General features: G+C 48.4%; 1 protein-coding gene across 2 annotated transcripts in view; it reads left to right on the forward strand.

The window, feature by feature from the left end:
• The first annotated feature begins 16153 nt into the window (after positions 1–16153).
• LOC135912542 (uncharacterized) overlaps positions 16154–19579 on the forward strand; it is a 31157-nt gene continuing 27731 nt past the window's right edge. The window contains exons 1-3 of one of the 2 annotated variants that reach the window (XM_065444998.1): positions 16154–16379; positions 18219–18294; positions 19168–19310. In XM_065444998.1, the coding sequence (XP_065301070.1) occupies positions 16359–16379; positions 18219–18294; positions 19168–19310 (240 nt within the window). In that variant the 5' untranslated portion in view covers positions 16154–16358. Of the gene's footprint in view, positions 16380–17572; positions 17728–18218; positions 18295–19167; positions 19311–19579 lie in introns of those variants that run through there. The other variant, XM_065444999.1, reaches the window with a different exon arrangement.

The raw sequence follows: 19579 nt of genomic DNA on the forward strand, positions 1-19579 counted from the left end.
CCGTCTTCCCAATGAGAAGAATGACCCATGGAATCATGCGACGAGACATCTGAATTTATAAATCACATGTTCTTCATCATATAGCTCAAATGTTCGTGACCAAATGACTAAACATTTACTATAGCTATTACTAAACATAATGAAAATGTTGCGCACGAACCTTAAAACACGCTTTGAAAGATGACCGCACCAAACTTTATATAGCATAGTATAGCCATCACCAGAAAAGTTGCGGTGCACATAGATTTCAACATGGGCATTCTCTGCACAATTTTTAGGGAATACTGGACGCATGCAGGTGGTGCTTACCAGACAAGCAGTTCCATCCTGTAGCCGTTGCGTTCATTTATTTTCGCTAAAACCTGTCCACCATAGTGCAAGCAACTTTTAACTAGAGTGAAAAAGACAGGGATCAAATACAAGCACTTACGTAAGTGTTTATTGGATATTCAAGTGCCGCAAGCATATTGGGTACTTCGCTTGTTTGCATAGAGGGCGGGAATTCTGAAATTGTGTTTGAGCCTTATGTAATTTTATCAAGCACCTTGTATAATGTTCCTTGCAGCACTCCGGATGTATAAGCAGCAATATGATCGTAATCCTGATCTGTAACGATAGAGTGTCTTTCGGAGCCTCTATTGCTGAGCTTACACAGAGAAACGCTTGCTTTGTAATCCAAAATTACTTTATGGAATCTAAGCGATTACCGCGCTAGACTGATCGTCCCCCCTCCCCACCATAGTTCTTCCTACATTTATTTATTTATTTATTTATTTATTTATTTATTTACTTATTTATTTATTTATTATTTTTTGTTTTTATTTGATGGTTTTCTTGTGGTCATGTTTTTAATACTCTACTTTTGTTCTCACAAAATTTTTAATTTTACGCACAAACCTAACTGTCCACCTCTTGAAATCGGCGGTGTCTGTCTGAAGCCGCGAAGCAAGCGAACGATGAAGTCGCCTGAGGTGAAGAAAATCGAACCGGGGAAAAAACGAAGGAGAACGAGACGATGAAGAGGATGACGATGATGATAATTTAAAGGCATCCCCTTTGAAACGGGGCGGTGAAAAATAGTCACCTAGCCTGCTTGATTTAAGCAAGTATGCTATACATGTTTTGCATACATCTCCTTAATACTGTTATGGTTCATTTCCACGGTGCATTTTTTCCTTCAAAATCTGCCTTGTACCGCTAGCCATGACTGTAAGAGATACGGTCGTACTAATCTCTTTCCTGCTTTTTTTTTTCTTTTTTTTCACCACTACTCTAAACGTATCTTGCTTATCTCGAGTGGAGACCGGTTGACGCTTCCGTTTACAGCCAAGCGCTTCTGGAAGGTGTAAGTTGCGTACGATTCTCACTGGGTGAATATCCCTGAGGAAGGAGCTAACGTACGCATGGAATCGTGGCCCCAGGCCCAGATCTGAAATGGCGTCTAGTACGAACCGGTGCGAGATGTTATCAGCACATTCCATTAGGATGTGCTGAGTGGTTTCCGGGTTTTTGCTGCAGCATACTGCCACGCACACTTCTTCTTCCTCGACTTCTAGCGTAATTAGTGCGTGCCATTATGTATGCCTCATCTATTTCCGAATATTTGCTCCGGTATGTTTTTGTCTTTAGGCAACCGGTTCGAGCCTCCAATAGCAAGGCACAGCCCTTTGTGTTATCGTACAGATTTTCCCTTCTAATTTCTTTCTTCTCATTCTTGTAAATCTCTATAATCCTTTTTGTTTCCGTTCTTTGCTTCCAATTAACTGAACGCGCGGCAAAGTTGCGCCACCTAGAAGAGAGTGTAGGTAACGTTTAGCGAAGACGGGAAGGACAAGCGAGGCGAAGTGTCGCGGAGGACGAAGGTAGACAGAGGCGCGCCGGTTTGACCTCTTCTGGCAGTTGCTACAGGTTTTGCTTGCGACGCAGACGTACTCGGATAACACTGTCCTCGCGCGCCTTACCCTGTGCCCTGTGTGTGCGAGTGAAAGCATGCAACGCCGAGCCGACGATGGTGGCGCAATATCGCATGCGCAAGGGAGGAAGCGCGCCGTATACCGTTGCGTACATGGCAGCGAGGGATGGGAGGGAGGCGGGGCGCCAACTTCGGCCGCGCGCATTCGCACGGGCTTCATCTCGAAAGCGATCTTCTTTGGGGGCACAGTCTATGTGGGCCAACGGCTCGTAGCTCTGCGTTCGCTACGTTCTCAACCCTCAGTTTGCGTTGAAGCGCCACTTCGCTCGCTCCTGCTGCCGCGATTCCTCACGCCGGCGTTTTGACAGCGAGGGTCTCCGGTCATCGAGTGTGAAGTGTTCATGTTTGCCTGTGTGCGTGGACGACATGCTAGTTAATTTAGTTAGTAAGCGCATGTTTACAAGGGGGCGTCCTACTTCTGCTGCTGCTGCGTATGGCGCGCGGCGCGAGCTGCGTCTTGGTGCCACATGCGATGCGGACAGCGTAGGCGTTTAGGCTAACCGAGGGCCAATAGTGTCGTGTGCGCTATAGCACCCGTACGCTGGCGCGTCACCCTCGTTCACGAAGTAAAACGTCACTGTAACTTTTGAAGTTGCAACATTCAAATTGTTAATTCACTTGCTTTTATCCGCTCAATTTAACCACCTGATTCATGACCAACCCCCATTTATGCATGCACACGTGCCACAACCACTCTGGTCAACAATAACCCCAATCCATGAATAAAGCCAATTCCCCTGAGTGGGTATGTGCTAACGTCTTTAAGGACATCATCATCAAAGCTCCGCATCCTCGCGAAGAGGAGGAACAAGAAGAAGCTCTCCCTCGGCGCTTGGTAGGAGACAACAACGCGATGAAGCCAGAAGAGCTCGAAGCTTCGCAGGAAACTGCCAATACAAACTGGAGCAGCGCCTACTCTCTCGCAGGAGTCACGGCAGGCACTGCGAGTGCCGCGACCACGGATGCATATATCTCCACCAGCGCGCCAAGCAACCAGAGTGCCGAGGCGTCTACGCCGGCGAGTGAGCGGCTGCGCTCGGGCAAACGGCGTGATCCCGGCTTCGGCCATGCGAGCGGCGAGGGGCGCACCGGCCCACAAGCCGCACCAACGTCGTCATCCATCGGAGGCCGCCACTACCCGCCATTAACCCGTCTTGCGTTCCTCGCTGAGAAACTCCGCAAACACGTCGCGGGGAACGTTGAACCCTCCAAAAAGTCACCGCCTGGTGTCCTCGCGACGCCGTCACCCCCGAACCTGCTGTCGCGATCTCCCTTGATAATGCTTTGCTTCGTGCTGGCCACGGTGACCGCCCTCTGGGCCCTGGCTCTAATAAGTTCAGGAATGATGAAGCGAGAAAGCCGCAGGGAGGACCACCCGCCGTTCTGCTGTCCGGACGAGGCCAGCCACCTGGCGAGGTACGTGGACTGGAGCTTACAGCCCTGTGACGATTTCGCGAGCTACGTGTGCGCGAGAGGCTTTCGAGGCGCCGGTGAACACCGCCCGTTCAACGTGCACGAAGTCGTCGAACGCGACTTCATCCTTGGGACGACTCTGCACAGAGACGAGTACGCCAGGTTCTTGGGCCAGCTGTTCCGCGCTTGCCTTCGGACGCTGGGACACCCGAGGTCCCTCGCTGAGGAGCTTGCTGTGGGCCTCGCGGAAACCGCCGGACTCAAGCAAGTCATGACGGCAGGGGAGATACTGAACTACTTCCTCCACGTAAGTCTAAAGTTCTCCACGGAGTCGCTGCTCGTCGTTAAGAGACCTAGCAGTGACCTGCCGTACTTCCAACTTATGCCGTACGCCATACAGCTGAACAAGAGCCAGCAAGATCTGTTTGACTTCGTAATTGACGCAGTCGTCGACAAGTTCAACGCGAAGTTCAACACTAGCGTCTCGAGTGCTCACGTAATCGCCTTGGACACCAAACTGCGCGGCAAATACTCAGCGGAATCCGAGTTCGAGGCGTTACGAATAGACCGAATTGGAGACTTGGTTCCGTCTTACACGAGCGAGCGATGGGTCAAGGACATGACTCGCTTCGGCTGGCCCTACGTCGCCAACGTAATCGAGCTGCACGTTCGCGGCCGGGTTCAAGTCGCTGCCATCTTTAAGACCCTCCTGAGCACGGAGCACTGGCCCGCGGCGTTTGCCTACCTGCTGGCCTACACCGTAGCATGCGCGTACTCGGGCTTCGACATTAGATGGGAAATAATACCGCCCTCGTCGGTGTCCTCGGCGTGTCTGCGCAACAGCGTAAAAAAGCTGCAGACCACATGGCAGCTCACTTACGCCCGGATATTCGCGAACCCCGAGCGATCAGCACGAGTGAACGCCACCTTCCGATCCGTCCTCGACGCTGTCGTTGCCGACGTGTCAGACAGCGCCTTGAGTGTTCTCGAAAAATCCAGAGCCTTGAGCCTACTAACGGGAGTGACCCTCGTTCCGCCGCCGAGAGAAGTCATCTTTCCCGGTGCTCCCAACGTGCTGCCGACGTCGGAGGATTTCGGACTCGCCTACTTCTCCGGCCTGGAGCACGAATTCCTGTTGACTCGGGCGCTGACTCTGCTTGAAATACCGCACGGCATCGACCTGCGCCGCCCCGCGACAATGCTTGATCTCCGCGTCATTCCGTCTCCCGTCTTCTACCCTTACATGGACTACGACAGCCCCGCTGCTAGCGCGGTGGTCAGCAACATGCCCGTCATGGGCACATCGTTCGCGCAGCTTCTCTGGGCGGCCGTGGAGAAGTCGTTCCTCAAGCGCAGCGGAGGTTCGAAAGCGTTCAGCAAACTGCACGAATGCGCTTCCTTCCGCAACGACGACAGAAGCGACGCCAACGCTACTGGCGTTAGTAGTGCTCCCAACGCTAGCGATACGGCGAGCATTGGGGGACGCCCTTTCGACATTGTCCCTTTGCTGGCCCTGAGGTCTGTGGTGCGAGCCATGGGCGTTCCGCAGGCAAGTTGGCACGAGCGTCGCCTCTCCTGGAGCGACTGGAACCTGTCGCACGCGCAGTTCTTTTACGACCGCCACCTGTTCTTCACATGCTTCTTCGGCGAGACCCGAGAGCCCCGCGTTATCATGGAAGACGCTAACGCAGTGCTGGCGTACGTCCGAGACTTCGCCGAGGCGTTTTCCTGCTCTGATAGCTCGCCGATGATGAAGAAACGAGCTTGCTTTGTATAATGTAACTCGTATAACAGTTAACATGGTTACTTGTGTGTGTCCTTACATACGTCGATATTGACGGCCCCTTGGCTTTTATGTACATGTAGATCGCTTCTGTATAAAGAAACTTCAGCTGCTTTACTTTGTTGTTATTGAGAAATCGCCTATATCCATTTGTCACTAACACACAGTGCCCAAGTGCGCACAATGCTTCCCGAAATTATGGACGGGGCTGGAATGGAACGAAGACCGAAAGGCGTCAAATTAAACTTGAAGGCGTAGGCTAGAGTGGGACCCTCCGTATGACGCCTGACTCCGATACTACGACACCTAACTCTCACAATAACCAGTGCCGAAATTATTTGTTCAGGCAAGCACACATTTTAAGTTTTAGACTCCTCAAGATGGTAGCCAACACATACTCAGTGCCATGCCCAGTCGTGAAAGTTGTCTATATACCAGATGTGTTCTTTTTTTGTACCATACAGAATTTTTAATAATTGTCTGAGGTAGATAGCACAATTCTAGTCATGGAGCTGGATTACTCCGAGGCGGACATTACTTGCACGAGAAATCAAAACGCACAATCGACTAATTCAGAAAACTGGCTAATTAGCTTCCTTAGTTATTTGCTTAAGGGCTCATATTGCAATTTACGAATTGCAGTCAGTGGGTTCGCAAGGCCTATCCACTTGGAATGAACTTTTAGGATGAGACCAGTTTCACGATATTCATTCCCAAAGTGTGCGACGAAATAGATGGGTGTTTCAGTTTCATTAATATTTTGTTTCAATGCATCAAATGGTGGCTTCTTGTAAAAGGGAGCAATATAGTAGAATGGAAAGTCGGCAAGATAGTACGTATATTCAATTTGTGGCCTTTATGATTGCGCGCGCTGAAATCTACAAGAAAAGCAACAATGTGCAATTTTTACCGCATGTTTCACGGCGCATATCTCCATACCCGTGAGATCCTTAGAATTTGTTCCAAGTGGATGTGCCTTGCAAACTCATCGGCTACAATTCGTAATGAGGGCAGAATTCCGGGCAAGTTGGTAATTAGTTGTAAATAGGTAAATAGTTGTAATAGGTAAATAGGTAAGTAGTTGTAACTATGTTACATGAATGCGCAGTTAATTTTCATGTAAGCGCATGCGTGGTCTACACTGCTTCACGCGTATAAAATCGGTTTCAGGGGTACAATAAACTTAGCTGAAAGTTTGCGCTTGGTGTATCGTCCTCTCACGTCCGTGTCGTTTTTTTTTTGCGCAATATCATTTGAAAAATTCGTAAATTGCAATACGTGCCGTAAATTAATTTAAAAGATATTTGGGATTTCTTGTTAATTAGTCGGTCACGCGTTTCCATTTCTCGTGCGAGTGCGAGTCTGCCGAATTGAGCAATCCTGATATCGAAACCACAAAATGCGTTCTTTCTGAAAAATTTTGGTAAGAACAGATCAGCAGCTACAGTCTAGCCCAGCTATAACGAAGCCACTCATAGCGAAATAGCGGTTATAACGAAGGGATTTCAATTTCCTATTCCCATGTTTGCATTTCTCACAGAGGAAATCAACAACATCTGGAGGAATGGAGCACTACCAGAAGACTGGAAAACGGCCCTTATCGTGCTCATCCCAAAGCCTGGCAAGGCGCCCGACATCAATAACCTCAGACCTATCTCGCTGACGTCTTGCGTCGGCAAGGTAGCCGAGCACGCAGTCCTAAACAGGCTCTCGAAACATCTCGAAGATAAAGATGTCTACCCCGCAGCAATGATCGGCTTTAGACCCGGGCTATCCACCCAAGACTCCATGAAGCTCCTCAAGCATCAGATCATTGACGCAGACACGAGAGACGCGAGAGTAATCCTAGGGCTAGACCTCGAAAAGGCATTCGATAATTTATCACATGACTACATACTGGACACGATCTCCAACCTCGACCTCGGCACGAGACTCTACGCTTATACAAAATCATTCCTGAGTGACAGAACGGCCACCCTCCGTCTAGGGGAAATCAAGTCCCAGAAATACAAACTCGGAGGCAGGGGCACCCCGCAAGGTTCTGTCATCTCTCCGACGCTTTTTAACCTTGCGCTAGCCGGCCTAGGCAAGAAATTGGATCAAATCGAGAACGTCAAATACACGATATACGCCGATGACGTAACGCTCTGGGTCCCCGGAGGTAGCCTGGGATCAATTGAAAGCGCTCTGCAGGAAGCGATCGACGTGATCGAGGAATACCTCGCTCCCACTGGCCTGCGATGTTCGCCTGCGAAGTCAGAGCTCCTCGTCTACAAACCATCGAGGAGCGGTCCCAAACCAAAGAACGAAATCAGAGACACACACGTCGTTACTCTAAGAACAAAAGACGGAGGAACAATTCCACACGTCAGCAAAATCAGAGTCCTTGGGATGTTCATTGAGAGCAACGGCTCTAACGCAGCTACAGTGGAGAAGATCGTGACAAAGTCGAATAATGCCTTGAATCTCATACGACGCGTAGCCAACAGACAACACGGCCTTAAGGAAGAAAATCTCCTCAAGCTAACACACGCCTTTGCGCTATGCCACTTCACCTACGAGGCGGCCATGCACAGATGGAAGGTAGCGGAGAAGGACAAACTCAACGTACAACTGAGGAAGCTAGTTAAACAAGCGCTGGGAATCCCCAAGAACACCGAGACAGACCTCCTGCTGCAACTGGGGGTACACAACACACTTGAAGAAATTGCCGAAGCTCAAGAACGGGCTCAATGGACAAGACTCTCTGGAACCAAACAGGGTAGAGAAATCCTAGCCAAACTAGGCCATGACACCACAGTAATCGAGACTCTTTATCAAAGCGTTCCGACGGACACACGCAACTCCTACACGGTTCGCCCACTGCCGCGGAACATGAACCCCACGCACCATCAACCCAGAAGGCTGGCACGCGGATCGTTCATCCTGCGCGAAATACGTGACAAGAAAATCCTAGCCTGTTTCGTTGACGCGGCACAGTACCCAACCAGGAAGGCCTTCGTTGCCACCGCGATCAACAAGCAAGGTCAAGTGAGAAACGCTCTCACAGTCAAGACCCACAAGTCCGAGATAGCAGAACAGGTTGCCATCGCACTCGCGCTCACAGACCCGACCACCACCCACGTCTACAGCGATTCACGCTCAGCCGTCAAAGCCTTTCAGAAAGGAACAGTTGCAAGACAAGCCCTACAAATAATCAATCGATCCGCACCGCTGCAGCATCACACCATCTGCTGGTTCCCGGCACACCTCGGAGAGATCGAGGACGCCCCTTGCAATCTCAATGAGATGGCTCACAGGAGCGCGCGAGACCTAACCTTCCGCGACGCCACCTATTCTGGTCGTGACCATCCCAGCGAGAATCGGGACCCTCCCTCCACATATAACGAGATCATAAAGCACTTTTATCTAGACCGCAGAATATACAGCACACCTCACAATAAGCTCACCAGGCCTCAAGCCCTGACGTTCAGAATGCTTCAAACAAACACGTACCCCACGCAGAACAGACTACATCACTACATGCCTGACCTATACAAAACATCACATTGCGAAAATTGCCATAGCACACTAGGCGTACATCACTTGCTCTGGCCGTGTGGTCGGACCCACGCAAACAAGGATCAAGACTCCGCCAGGCTACAAGACGCATTACGCAGCACGGACCTGGCGGAGCAGCTCTGGGCCGTCCAGCGAGCCCACGATGCGGCCAGGGAGTTACAACTCCCGGTCCCAACGTGGGAGTAGCCCGCTCTATGGGACCTTGCGCCCCGTAGCTCGCAGGACCTTTCTATAAAGTTACCCCATCCATCCATCCATGTTTGCATTTTTCTTCATAGTCCACATATTACGAAATAGCGGATATAGCAAAGTGATTTCAGATTCCCGCCGTCTTCGTTATAACCGGGCTAGATTGTATAACGTAAAATCACGTTTCTGCGATTTTCAGCGAAAAAAAATTTCAGTGACCATTACGACACTCCCTAATGCGAAGTTTGAGCGCAGCTGCATGCGTGTTTTCATTTCGCGAAATATTGGCTGTCGGAGGCAATCTGTCTCGCGCGGCACGTCGCAGAAGGAGCGAAATGTGGCGCGACTGCCTCGCTAATCGGGAGTTCGCGAGAGGCGGCGCGTGGTTGACGCATGGGCGCGATTCACAGCAGCCGCCGCAAACGGATCTCCGCTCTTACGCAGCGCTTTGTTTCCGTACGCACGGCGCGCGCTACTCTGGCGCCATCTCGCAGCCATGGTCGCCGCAAAGCCCGTCTTCCGCGGCACTACGTTTTCTCGCGCTTTCGCCATACCCTCCCCCTCCACTTTCCTCTTCGCGCTCTCTACGCTATCACCGTCTTTCATCTGCCGCTGCGCTCCGCGTTCGCTTCCATCCTTGGCTGTGTTCGTTCGCACGGTCACGAGGAACAACGCCGACGCTCGCCGCAGGAGTGCAGCTACGTTCTAAAACGAACGTCCCACAACGAACTCTATATATATATAGAAGGTTTTGCAGGTGGTGCTTCAGCGTACGTCCGTATCTAAGCCTTTTACTTATGTGCGCGTCCTTTGTGTTTCGCTGATACCCTTTTTTCAAGTTCATCATGCACCAACTGGCCCAAGAACTTGCGCTAATGCGCTTCAAATAAACGATGTCTGAAACATGACAACCATGACGCCACGTTACTGATTGTGCTAGTCGATGCTGAAACAAGTTGTGGGAAAGCAATTGATACTTATTAAAACGGTATGGTCTGAAAAACACCCCGCATACACACAGATGTACCCGGCGAGGAAACGATGACAAACACCACACCGCTGGGAAGAGACAAAGAGAGATTTTTCGCTTTAAGAAACTGCTAACGCGCCTTCGTCGGTGACCATCGCAGTGAGTGACGTTTGAAATATGGCGGATGTGTCACTTTCGGCGTCTGCAGTACGGCAAAGCATCGTATTCGACATTGGATTTCATTACCCGCTCGGCGGCGCGGTATCTACAAGGTGATCATATTTAAGTTTTATGAAATTTTCAAAAAATAGCCTGTGGCAGATAACATCATTCTAGTCCTAAAGCTGGATTATTAAGAGAGGCGGACATTATTTGAAAAAGAAATTGAAACATATTCATCTAATTAACAAGAACTAACTAATTAACTTTTGAATGAATTACTTCCCGGCACATATTTCAATTTACGAATTGCAGTAGTTTTCAACGTATATCCACTCGGAATCAATTTTCCCGAATGGCGATAGTTTGATATATGCGCATCAAACTTGCCGGAAAAACGCATTGTTGTTCAATCTACTTTTTTAACAGAACGCTGTTTTGTGCATCGAAGCACAAAAGTAACTGGAGCGCCCATGTATTTCGCCCTACAGTTTGGGAAATAATATCTCGAAACAGGTGTCATGCTGGAAATTCATTTCAAGTGGATACGTCTTACAAGCACATGGGCTACAAGTTTTACATTGCAATATGTGCCGTAAGATAAATAAATAAGAAGTTATTTGGTGTTATTTTAATTAGTTGAATATGTGTTTCGATTTATCGTGCTAGCAACGTTCGCCTCTTCGAATAGTTCAGCTCAAGGACAAGAACGATGCTATCTGCCGCAGGTAATTTTTAAAAATTCCGTAGAACAGAAAAGTGCGCACCCTGTATATAGGGGCACCAACTGAGGGACACAAACGGACGCACATCCATAGATAGAATTCCTTGGAAGCTACAAAACCGAGTTTGGGGTATGTTTGTCGTACCTAGACTCTTTCACGTACCCATCTAGACAGCGTAGTGTCATCCTGAGCTATTCCACCGGACATCAAATCAAGGACGTTTCGTCATCCTCAGGTGACTCTAAAATGCCCTCCACGTGATACTACCTGATCCCACTTGTTCATCCGAATCGCATATTCAGAACGTTCCAAGAGCTAAGTGCCACGACATGTTTTTGTTAGTGACACAAGTTGTCTACTAGCTTCGGCCACTAGCTATATTCGCACTGGCTGCTTTCTTGCAGAGCAGACAGTGTGTGACAGTGGGTATGTGCCCGAATAGACAACTTGGTGCTAGGTGACCTAGTCCGGCCTAGTAGACAACTTAGACCACTGGGTATGTTTCCGAAGAGATAAATTCTCCACAGCGTGATATTGGTACGTGCCCATCCAATTGGCCGATCCCCCACGACGAATGTGCCAAGGTGACACAAAACAAGGAGTATGTAGCCTTAATTGTATTAAAGCGTCGAGCGCGGCCACTTGATGGCTATTCGTAAACTACAGCGCCGTTTACCAGATACACACATAAGCAGAAATCACAGTGTAGAAAGTGTAGTTGTCATGCTACACTACAGCTATAAAAAAATGGCTTCGTGTAGGTGGGCGCAGCTATACTTTTCTACACCAAGTGAAAGAAATGGCGACTTCGTACACTATAGCTACACTCGTGTAATCACATTAGGTTAAAAATAGCCCTATAAAATAGCCCTATAATTAAACTTCTGGAGTGGAGGAGCCTCTCCAAAAGCGAAGCCGGTCGCCGCCATCTTGCTAGAGGCAAAAATCCCGAGCTGGCGTAGTCGCCATAGCACAGCATGGAGGGCGTTCGTCGTGCTTATTAATTGTACGCTGTCAGAACAGTGTTTATAACTGATTTCGACATGTTCTCCGAGTGTATTACAACATCGTATCATGTATTATATATCATGGGTGCACCAATCACGCGAAGTAGACGTCCCTGGATAGCATTCCGACTGTAACATAACTTCTCGTTTGCTCACGACCGAATGTTGTGCGCACGATTGCTTCAGTTGGGAACAATTAGGAAGGTGCTCATACGTGCACGTATGAAGTTTACGCGTCAAGCAGTCACTGGCACGTCACTGCCTGCAGTATTTACAATGTAGCCCAGCGGGTTCGGACTGTGACGTGTGGTGCTCACTTTACACGACCTTGTCCATTTGGTTTACACGTATCGTGCAATGACTGTGCTTGTATTAGGGAAACGACTGCGACGCGTGCACAAGACGAGCGTACGATTTATGAGAAAAAAAAATAAAGGAAGGGTCGCAAGTGCAGTTTTCATTCAGCCAGAACTACCTGGTAAATAACGTGATTTGGAATTGAAATGCGGTCCAGTTATTTTCTTGTGCGCGCTTCTGCATGTCTCAAAGGTTTCTTGTTTATCCGCAAGTACGTACCAACTCGCCCAGCAAAGCATTAGGTAGTATTATGACATGAACACAAGAGCGGTAGTGCTCAACTCCAGTTACAAGATTTCAGAGTTCTGCCTTATATATGGTTTGCATATGCCATATCACTCAGAAATGGAATCGAGCGCATTGTGAAGAGAGGCAACACTACCTTCACAACTTTTATTATTTAAATAGCTATTGACTTAATAGGACTTAGTTCCCAAATGGAGCTTGTAGGGAAACAATGTACTTTTTGAAAAGTTCAAGTCCCTGAAATGTGTTTTCTGCTCTTCCTACGTTTTTGTAAGCATTGGTGACTGATATGTTTGTGTTGTGTGAATACTTCCAACTTGGTCATTGCTTGTGTTACTTTCACAAATCTTCTCAACGCGATGATGGAAGAAAAAGAGCCGAGCGAAGCAGACGCGCGTCCCATGGGCTCCGTCGAATTATCCTATTCTCGCACGAAATCCACATCATAGTACCGAAATCTTTGTCGGAAGACCTCCGGGAAGCCATCCGGAACCGCCATGAGAAGTTTAAAGACCGTGAGTGCCTATTATTTTGCGCATTTGGACCTTGAAGTTCTCCACAGCGGTGCGTCCGTTTTAAGCCTAACACAGCCGCGCACGGCAGCGCCGAGGTAGACGAGGCGTTCCGCCGCCTTTGCCGTCACTCGCTCGCTTGCTACGATTTCTCGACGCTCGCTACGACGCACATCGCTGGATCCCAGCCGGCCGCTTCTACAGTATACCGGAGAAAGCGGAGGTGCAGCTGTTGCTACAGCCCCACCCGCCCCCGGTGCTATTATTCAAGCTGGCGCCGGACTTTCGTCGCAAGAAACCCCAGCCACGGACTTCCAACACATCTAGGAACATAGCCATGCTGAGTCTGCCATTCGCAACCTTTCGCAAGGGACCTCATCGGAATGTCCTTATTCCAATTGGTCTTTATACACCTCAAGCGAAGAACCAAGCAGAAGCTTGCCAAAGGCGAGCAAGTACTCTTGGCAGGCAGGATAATCTCCCTGCTACCACCCTCCTCCACCACCGCGTTATCATCATCAACTGCAAGCGCCGGCATCAAAGAAGTCTTCTTTTAAGAGGAGGTGACGACTCCCCCTCCCCCACCCACCCCTTGCCACCTAGGAATTTCAAAATCATCATCCGACCCAAGAAAGGCCTGCAGCTGAAGAGTTTCATCAACCACCACATCTCCAAAGCTGTCTCGGCCGCCTGCGGAGGGAAAGCCGAAGATTCACGTTTCCTCGTGCGCTTGAGACCCGGTTCTAACATAATCATTGTTTGTACCCCATATCAGGAGGTCGAAGACGTTGCGCACAAGATCACGCGGATTATGTTGGGCGGAAACCTTTGCGAAATCAACTGTTACGTTGCGGCACCGGACGGAGTTGCCCGGACCGTAATTCACGGAATCGACCCAGAAACCCCGCCCGAGGAGCTTATGACTGTGTTGCTCTGACACCGTACTCTTGGGACAAAGGAACGACAACACAGCAGTGCAAACAATCACAAGGTCATTTATTGCACCTCTCATAGATCAATGCCTGCTAGCCGAGTTGCTATCCACAAAACATGCCGATGGGCACGCGACAAATCTAGAAGTCCGACTCACCGCGATCGGATAGCGAGCGAATATGTTCGCCCCATGCTGGATCCCAACGCCTGGTCGTTCGCGTGTACGGTCACGCCACGCGAGGCGGTCTCGCAGAAGCATGGGTCGGCGCGCGCGCGCGGGACGTCCACGCTGTTCCCCGACCCGCCGGGAAAGAGGCAGCCTGTTCTCACCTGCGCCCCAAGTAACCCTGGCGTGAGGCGGCGTTAGCAGCGCAACACTCGCGCCATCTCTCGCACTGCTCCCCAACCACATCCACCGCCGCGGGCATCACGCAGGCCACGCGGCGAAGCCGGATTACAGGAGACGCGCTATGCGAGAAAAACATCAGGGGACGCGCGAGAGTCGCGCATCCCCACATGACCCACCTAAGTGTGAGAACCCAAGGCGTGGAAATCGCGCACGCCGGCATATGTTGGGAAAGACCAAGATGACCGTGATCACGTTCAACTCTCACGTGGTTCCACGATACATCTACTACTTAACACGATACTTCCGACCCTTATCAACACTTATCTGTCCTTATCAGCCTTATCAGACATGACCCGACCCTTATCAATCCTTATCGACCATATCACAAATGCTCCGATCATTATCGGTCCTTATAAGAATTGCTCCCACCATTATGGGCCCTATCGCTATTTAACGCCTTATCCATCCGCGTCGAACCATTATCGACCGCGATCAGCCCCATATAACCCTCATTCATCATCATCATCATCATCATCACCAACCTATTTTTGTGTCCGCTGCAGGACCGCTCGGTACTCCTTATCACCACCTCATTGGCTGCTTATCAGTCTGTGCAGCGCGCCAACACAGACAACGCCGTAGAACAAATTCATTTGGCCCAGTATGTTCGCCGTGTACAAGTGTTGGTGTTTAGCCCTGCGGGGAACACTCGGCTTCTTAGCGTCATATGTCAGCGACGGTTTTCCTCAGTGAGTCGACATAGAAGTGCTTACGCTGCAATTGGATGGATGGATGCTATGAGCGTCCCCTTTGGAAAGGGGTGGTGGGTTGCCCCACCAAGCTCTTGTTACTATATTGCGTAATGTCCTACCTATGTTAAAACCGAAAAAAAAGAAAGTGAAAAAACAACCCACGACTAATTCCCATAACCAAACTTTCTGAACCCGTATAGTGAACTTTGTTTTTTGCACGCCTCCGTTGTTTAGTTTCCTTACTTCCACTAATCATCCCCCGCTTATTAATCTCTACTGCGGACATGTTTACTTTCCCCCTGCTCTCGCTGACCCAAAGGCTTCAAGGAGGCCAGTGCTGCCTAAATCGACCACTGGGCAGATGTCTTCACTTTCTAATAAAACATGCTCCATCGTTTCCCTAGCTTTACCGCAGCAAGCATATGCTTCTTCTTCCTTCTAATATCTCGCTTGATAAATGCGTGTTCTAAGGCGTCCTGATCTCCCATCGAGAAGTAATGAGCTTCCCTTTGAGTTATCGTAAATTGTTTCTTTCCTGATTTCGTTTTTTTTTTTCCTCTTGAGTAGTTACGCATAGTAGGTTTTTTTTCCATAGCCGCCATCCAGCTGTACAGTTCGCATACTTGCAGGTAAGCTTACTAGTTATTTTACTCCACTGTGAATCAATCTTTTCGTGTACGAATATATGAAAACTCTTCCAGCCCATTTACTTTCTTTCACATTCCCTCAGTCGCTCTTCATAATCAATTTTACCCCTGTGAGCTTCCCTCACTTCAAAACTTGCCCTGCCCATGTCACCCTGTTGAGTTTCCTTTGTAGTCTTCCTGTGAGCGCCTAATGCGAGTTTGCATTGCATTGAGAATTGAATTGTATTGCATTGCAATGCAATGCAAGCCCTTCCATCTACGCGCCGCCGCCGCTTTCAGCGAAAACGTGGATGGAGGGGTTCTAGTGCTACGCAGCGGCTACGTCGGCTCTGGTTTTTTGCCTCTAGCAAGATGGCGCCTGCCAGCTTCACTTTTGGAAAGCTGCTTCCGCTCGTATACATGCTCCTTGAGTGGCGCCCTGTGTATTTGAAATGCGGACCTTAAAGGCTATTTTTTTGCTAGTTTGATGGGACAAAAGCAATTTTGAGAGTCATAAATACTTCTTAGACGTCGTGCTTTGAACACCTTCTTCTTTAGGCGCCGGAAATGACTGGAAAGAAAGTCGTTCCCATCGTCATCGTGCGTTTACGTCCTACGCGACGCTTGAGGCTCACAGTTTAAATAGGCCCGGTAATGGTTCGCGTTGTCAACCCGCTTGTTAAATTGTTTCTGCACATGCCGGTCGCATTCGCAGTCGACTAGTCCAGTAAGTATACCAAGTGCTCCGTTTGGCAAAGCATCCGACCCAGTTTAACTGAGGTCTAACTTCCCCGAGGCCTGCAAATGCCGTCAACCATGCTGCCGGTAAGACAAGCCGTTAGTGCACTCTCTTTGCTGTTACTTTTCGTTTCGCTGATTCTCAATTGCTATTAGAACAGTTAGTACAATATTGCCGAATCAGAAAACCAGCAAAAAGAGCTGTTGTGGAGCATGTAGAAAGATGCAGTGCGAATGCTTGCATTGTCTTCGTGTCCCATCTTTTGTGCGTGCGTCCTTTTCACTGGTTTTTTCTGACCGGCCAACTTGGAAAGTGACTTGTAGGCTGTTGGGTGTGCTGCGCCCCGCCCTCTTTTTTGCTCGAGTTAGAACCTAGTGTCGGTTTTGCCTAACGTATGCTTCTACCAACTTGTCGAACGCACGTTACTGGAAACCATGCACCGTTGAGCCTAGAAAGATGTGTGTCAGCTCCCACAAGTTGAAAGTGGTAGCGGAGCTAGTTATGCGTTAATTTTGAAAGCTGTAGCAAAAGTGACTGTCCCATACTCTGAGAAGTGCGGCAAAATGGACTGTCTCCGTCAGATTTAACTGTTATACGTGGACAAAGTCATGCATCGGTTCCAGTCACCTTTTGTATATGTAGAACCGTGCAGTTCATGTTACATAAAGGCCGGCGTGCAAGCGTTGAAAAAGTTGTCGTCCTGTGTGTCTATGGCGCATACTTTGGAGAACTGGGTGGTTAAGAGAAACGGACAAGCATTGCATTGTTGTTTTGAAGCAACAGCAACAATGCAATGCTTGTCCGTTTCTCTTGTTGACGTGAATAATGTTGTTGTTCTTGCCTCAAAACATGGCTCGTACCCACGAGGGGGAGTGGCCACACTGGATGGTTGTGGCGTTGATGTTGAGTCTGTTTTTCTTCTTACGAAGCCCCGACATTGCCGTTCCATTAGAAAACGAAACGTCTAAATTGCAGTAAAATATGCAGAAACAAGTTCTGAAGGCGAAAAAGTCTTTCTTTTTTTTCTTCTGGGCTATGGTGGTTTATTTGCACCTCCTATGAATTGCCAGACTGTCCAGTGTTCTGATAAAGAAAGTTAGCATTATTTCTGTCCCCGTTCTTTCCGACGCGATATTAGTCATCCCGTCAAAGCCATTTAGGACTTTATGTCGTGTTTGAGCACGATTTCTTGCAAAACACGGTCGACTGGAAAAAATCGAAGTGTATATACAGAAGAGTCAACCCCGCAACCAAGCGGGAGTAAGGTTGAGGAAGAAGAAAACCAGTGTAAGCTGAAGAGCTGCCTCCTGGCACCCGATTCTTGGCCTATCCCCCTTAGTGGGCGTGAGTAATGAGAGGTTCATCATTATCATCATCAAGCACTGTGGTTGCCTTCTGGTGTGAACAAGCCTGAATATGGTGGGCCCTAAATCTGTAAGACCATGCAGTGTTGCTACTCTTACATAGGTGTCATAAGATATACATTGATCACAATCAAGCCTGACCCAGATCTAATTTCTCGATTGCGATTAGCTTCTCTGCAAGCTGCAGAAGGGAGTCAATCGTGGTCTAGAACCGCGAGTGAGTGCCCTGAGTGAACACCCATATTATTCGTTGCTCATTTACAATGTTTGCACATGCGCTATGGTTCACTGTATGGTTCAGTTTAATCAAGTGCCAAATTAGTATTTGGAGCTTGGTTGCAGCCAAGTTCTACATAAAGGGCTCCCCAATAATTCTTTTAAATGTAGGTCAATATAATGTGTCGTTTTCCTTTATGAAGTTGGTCATACGTTGAAGTTATGTTAGCCCGAGTGCCAATTAAGTGTTCCTTTCAAGAGTGGACAGCACTACAAATTTTCTTTCGTTCTGCGCCATATCGTATGCCACAGTAGAACCTGCACCTTTCTACGTTTACTTTCCAGATCAAGTATAACGTCAGGTGGGGTCACTCGAACAAGAGCAACCACAGTTCTTTGATGAACCAGTCGGACATGTTTGGTGAGTACTCTCTCAGCCATTGTTTCCAGTATGTCAGTCTCTGCGTATTCCACAAAATGATAACTGAAATATTTTTTCTTGGCCATCCTAAGCAGCTAGTGAATTTCTGCCTAATTTTAATTTAATGTAACGTTCATCTCCTGTTTCACTGCCACGCTTCTCAGCTTGTGTAACAGTTAGGGCAAGGTAAAACTTGCTAGTTGCTGCAACAGCTGTTGTCAACTAGCGCTATACAAGATATCGAAATGTGTGTACATCTGGAAGCTCGTGTTGGTTTGCAATTTCCCAAGTCAATATGGACCTGCACAAACAAAATTCAAATTAAATCTGACAGTTGCCTTGTAGAGGCGCAGTGTTCATGGAAGTGGTGCCCTTGTATATTTCTTCAGGCCTGAAGCAACCTTACTATTGTACATGTAGTTTTCGAAATGGTAACTTTCATTGAGACCTGAGAAAATGAATGATTAGAGTTCCCAAAGCAACGCTATGCCTATGAGACACCATAGCGGCAGGTACCGTATTAGTCTTGACCAGCTGGTATTCTTTAACATGCAATTCATTGAAGTGCATGTCGACTTTTGAATTTCGTCCCAATTGAAATGCAACCATTGCAGCCGAGAATCAAGCGCACAGCTTCATGCTCGGTGGCAGAATGCCATAGCCACTCAGTTGCCACGCTGCGATCCAGAAAAAATGGATACTGAACATAAACCGTCTGTATCTCGCAGGAAAATAAAGTTAGACAATTTAGAGGAAAGCAGTAGATGTTGGAATATTTATGTGGTCATCGAACTTTGCCTCATGCAGTCTTTGTAGACCTTGCAACCTGCATAGGAATCTACAGTGGTTGCCAATTTGCTATTCTACATGCAGCAAAGTACAAGAAGAAAGTACGGGCCGTACTCCAGAAGAATAGGCTCCTTGCGAAAGCACTCGGGGATGCCAAAGTGAAAATTAGCGAGTTGGAGGAAGCCAGCAGCCGACAGCAAAAGATTGACAACCTTGTGTTGCCTCAGGTGAGGTGTAGTGTTGTTTTGCATCAAAGGCTGAAAATCTTGCTGTTACCTGATTCAAATCCCTTGGACAGTCTTCCAGCTATGTGCCTTGATTGGCTGCTTTAGCAGCATGAATACAGCTGATTCACTTAGCACAAAGAAGACCAGGACAGCACTTTAGACATTTTCCGGCCTTGCGATTTTTCCTTTTGCTGAATGCTGTGCAAGTGGCAGTCTTAAGTCAGACTAAGCGTTTATTGGCAGGTGCTTTACAGACATCTTTTGCAAGT

Source organism: Dermacentor albipictus, chromosome 2, assembly GCF_038994185.2.
Source record: "Dermacentor albipictus isolate Rhodes 1998 colony chromosome 2, USDA_Dalb.pri_finalv2, whole genome shotgun sequence".
Lineage (NCBI taxonomy): Eukaryota > Metazoa > Arthropoda > Arachnida > Ixodida > Ixodidae > Dermacentor > Dermacentor albipictus.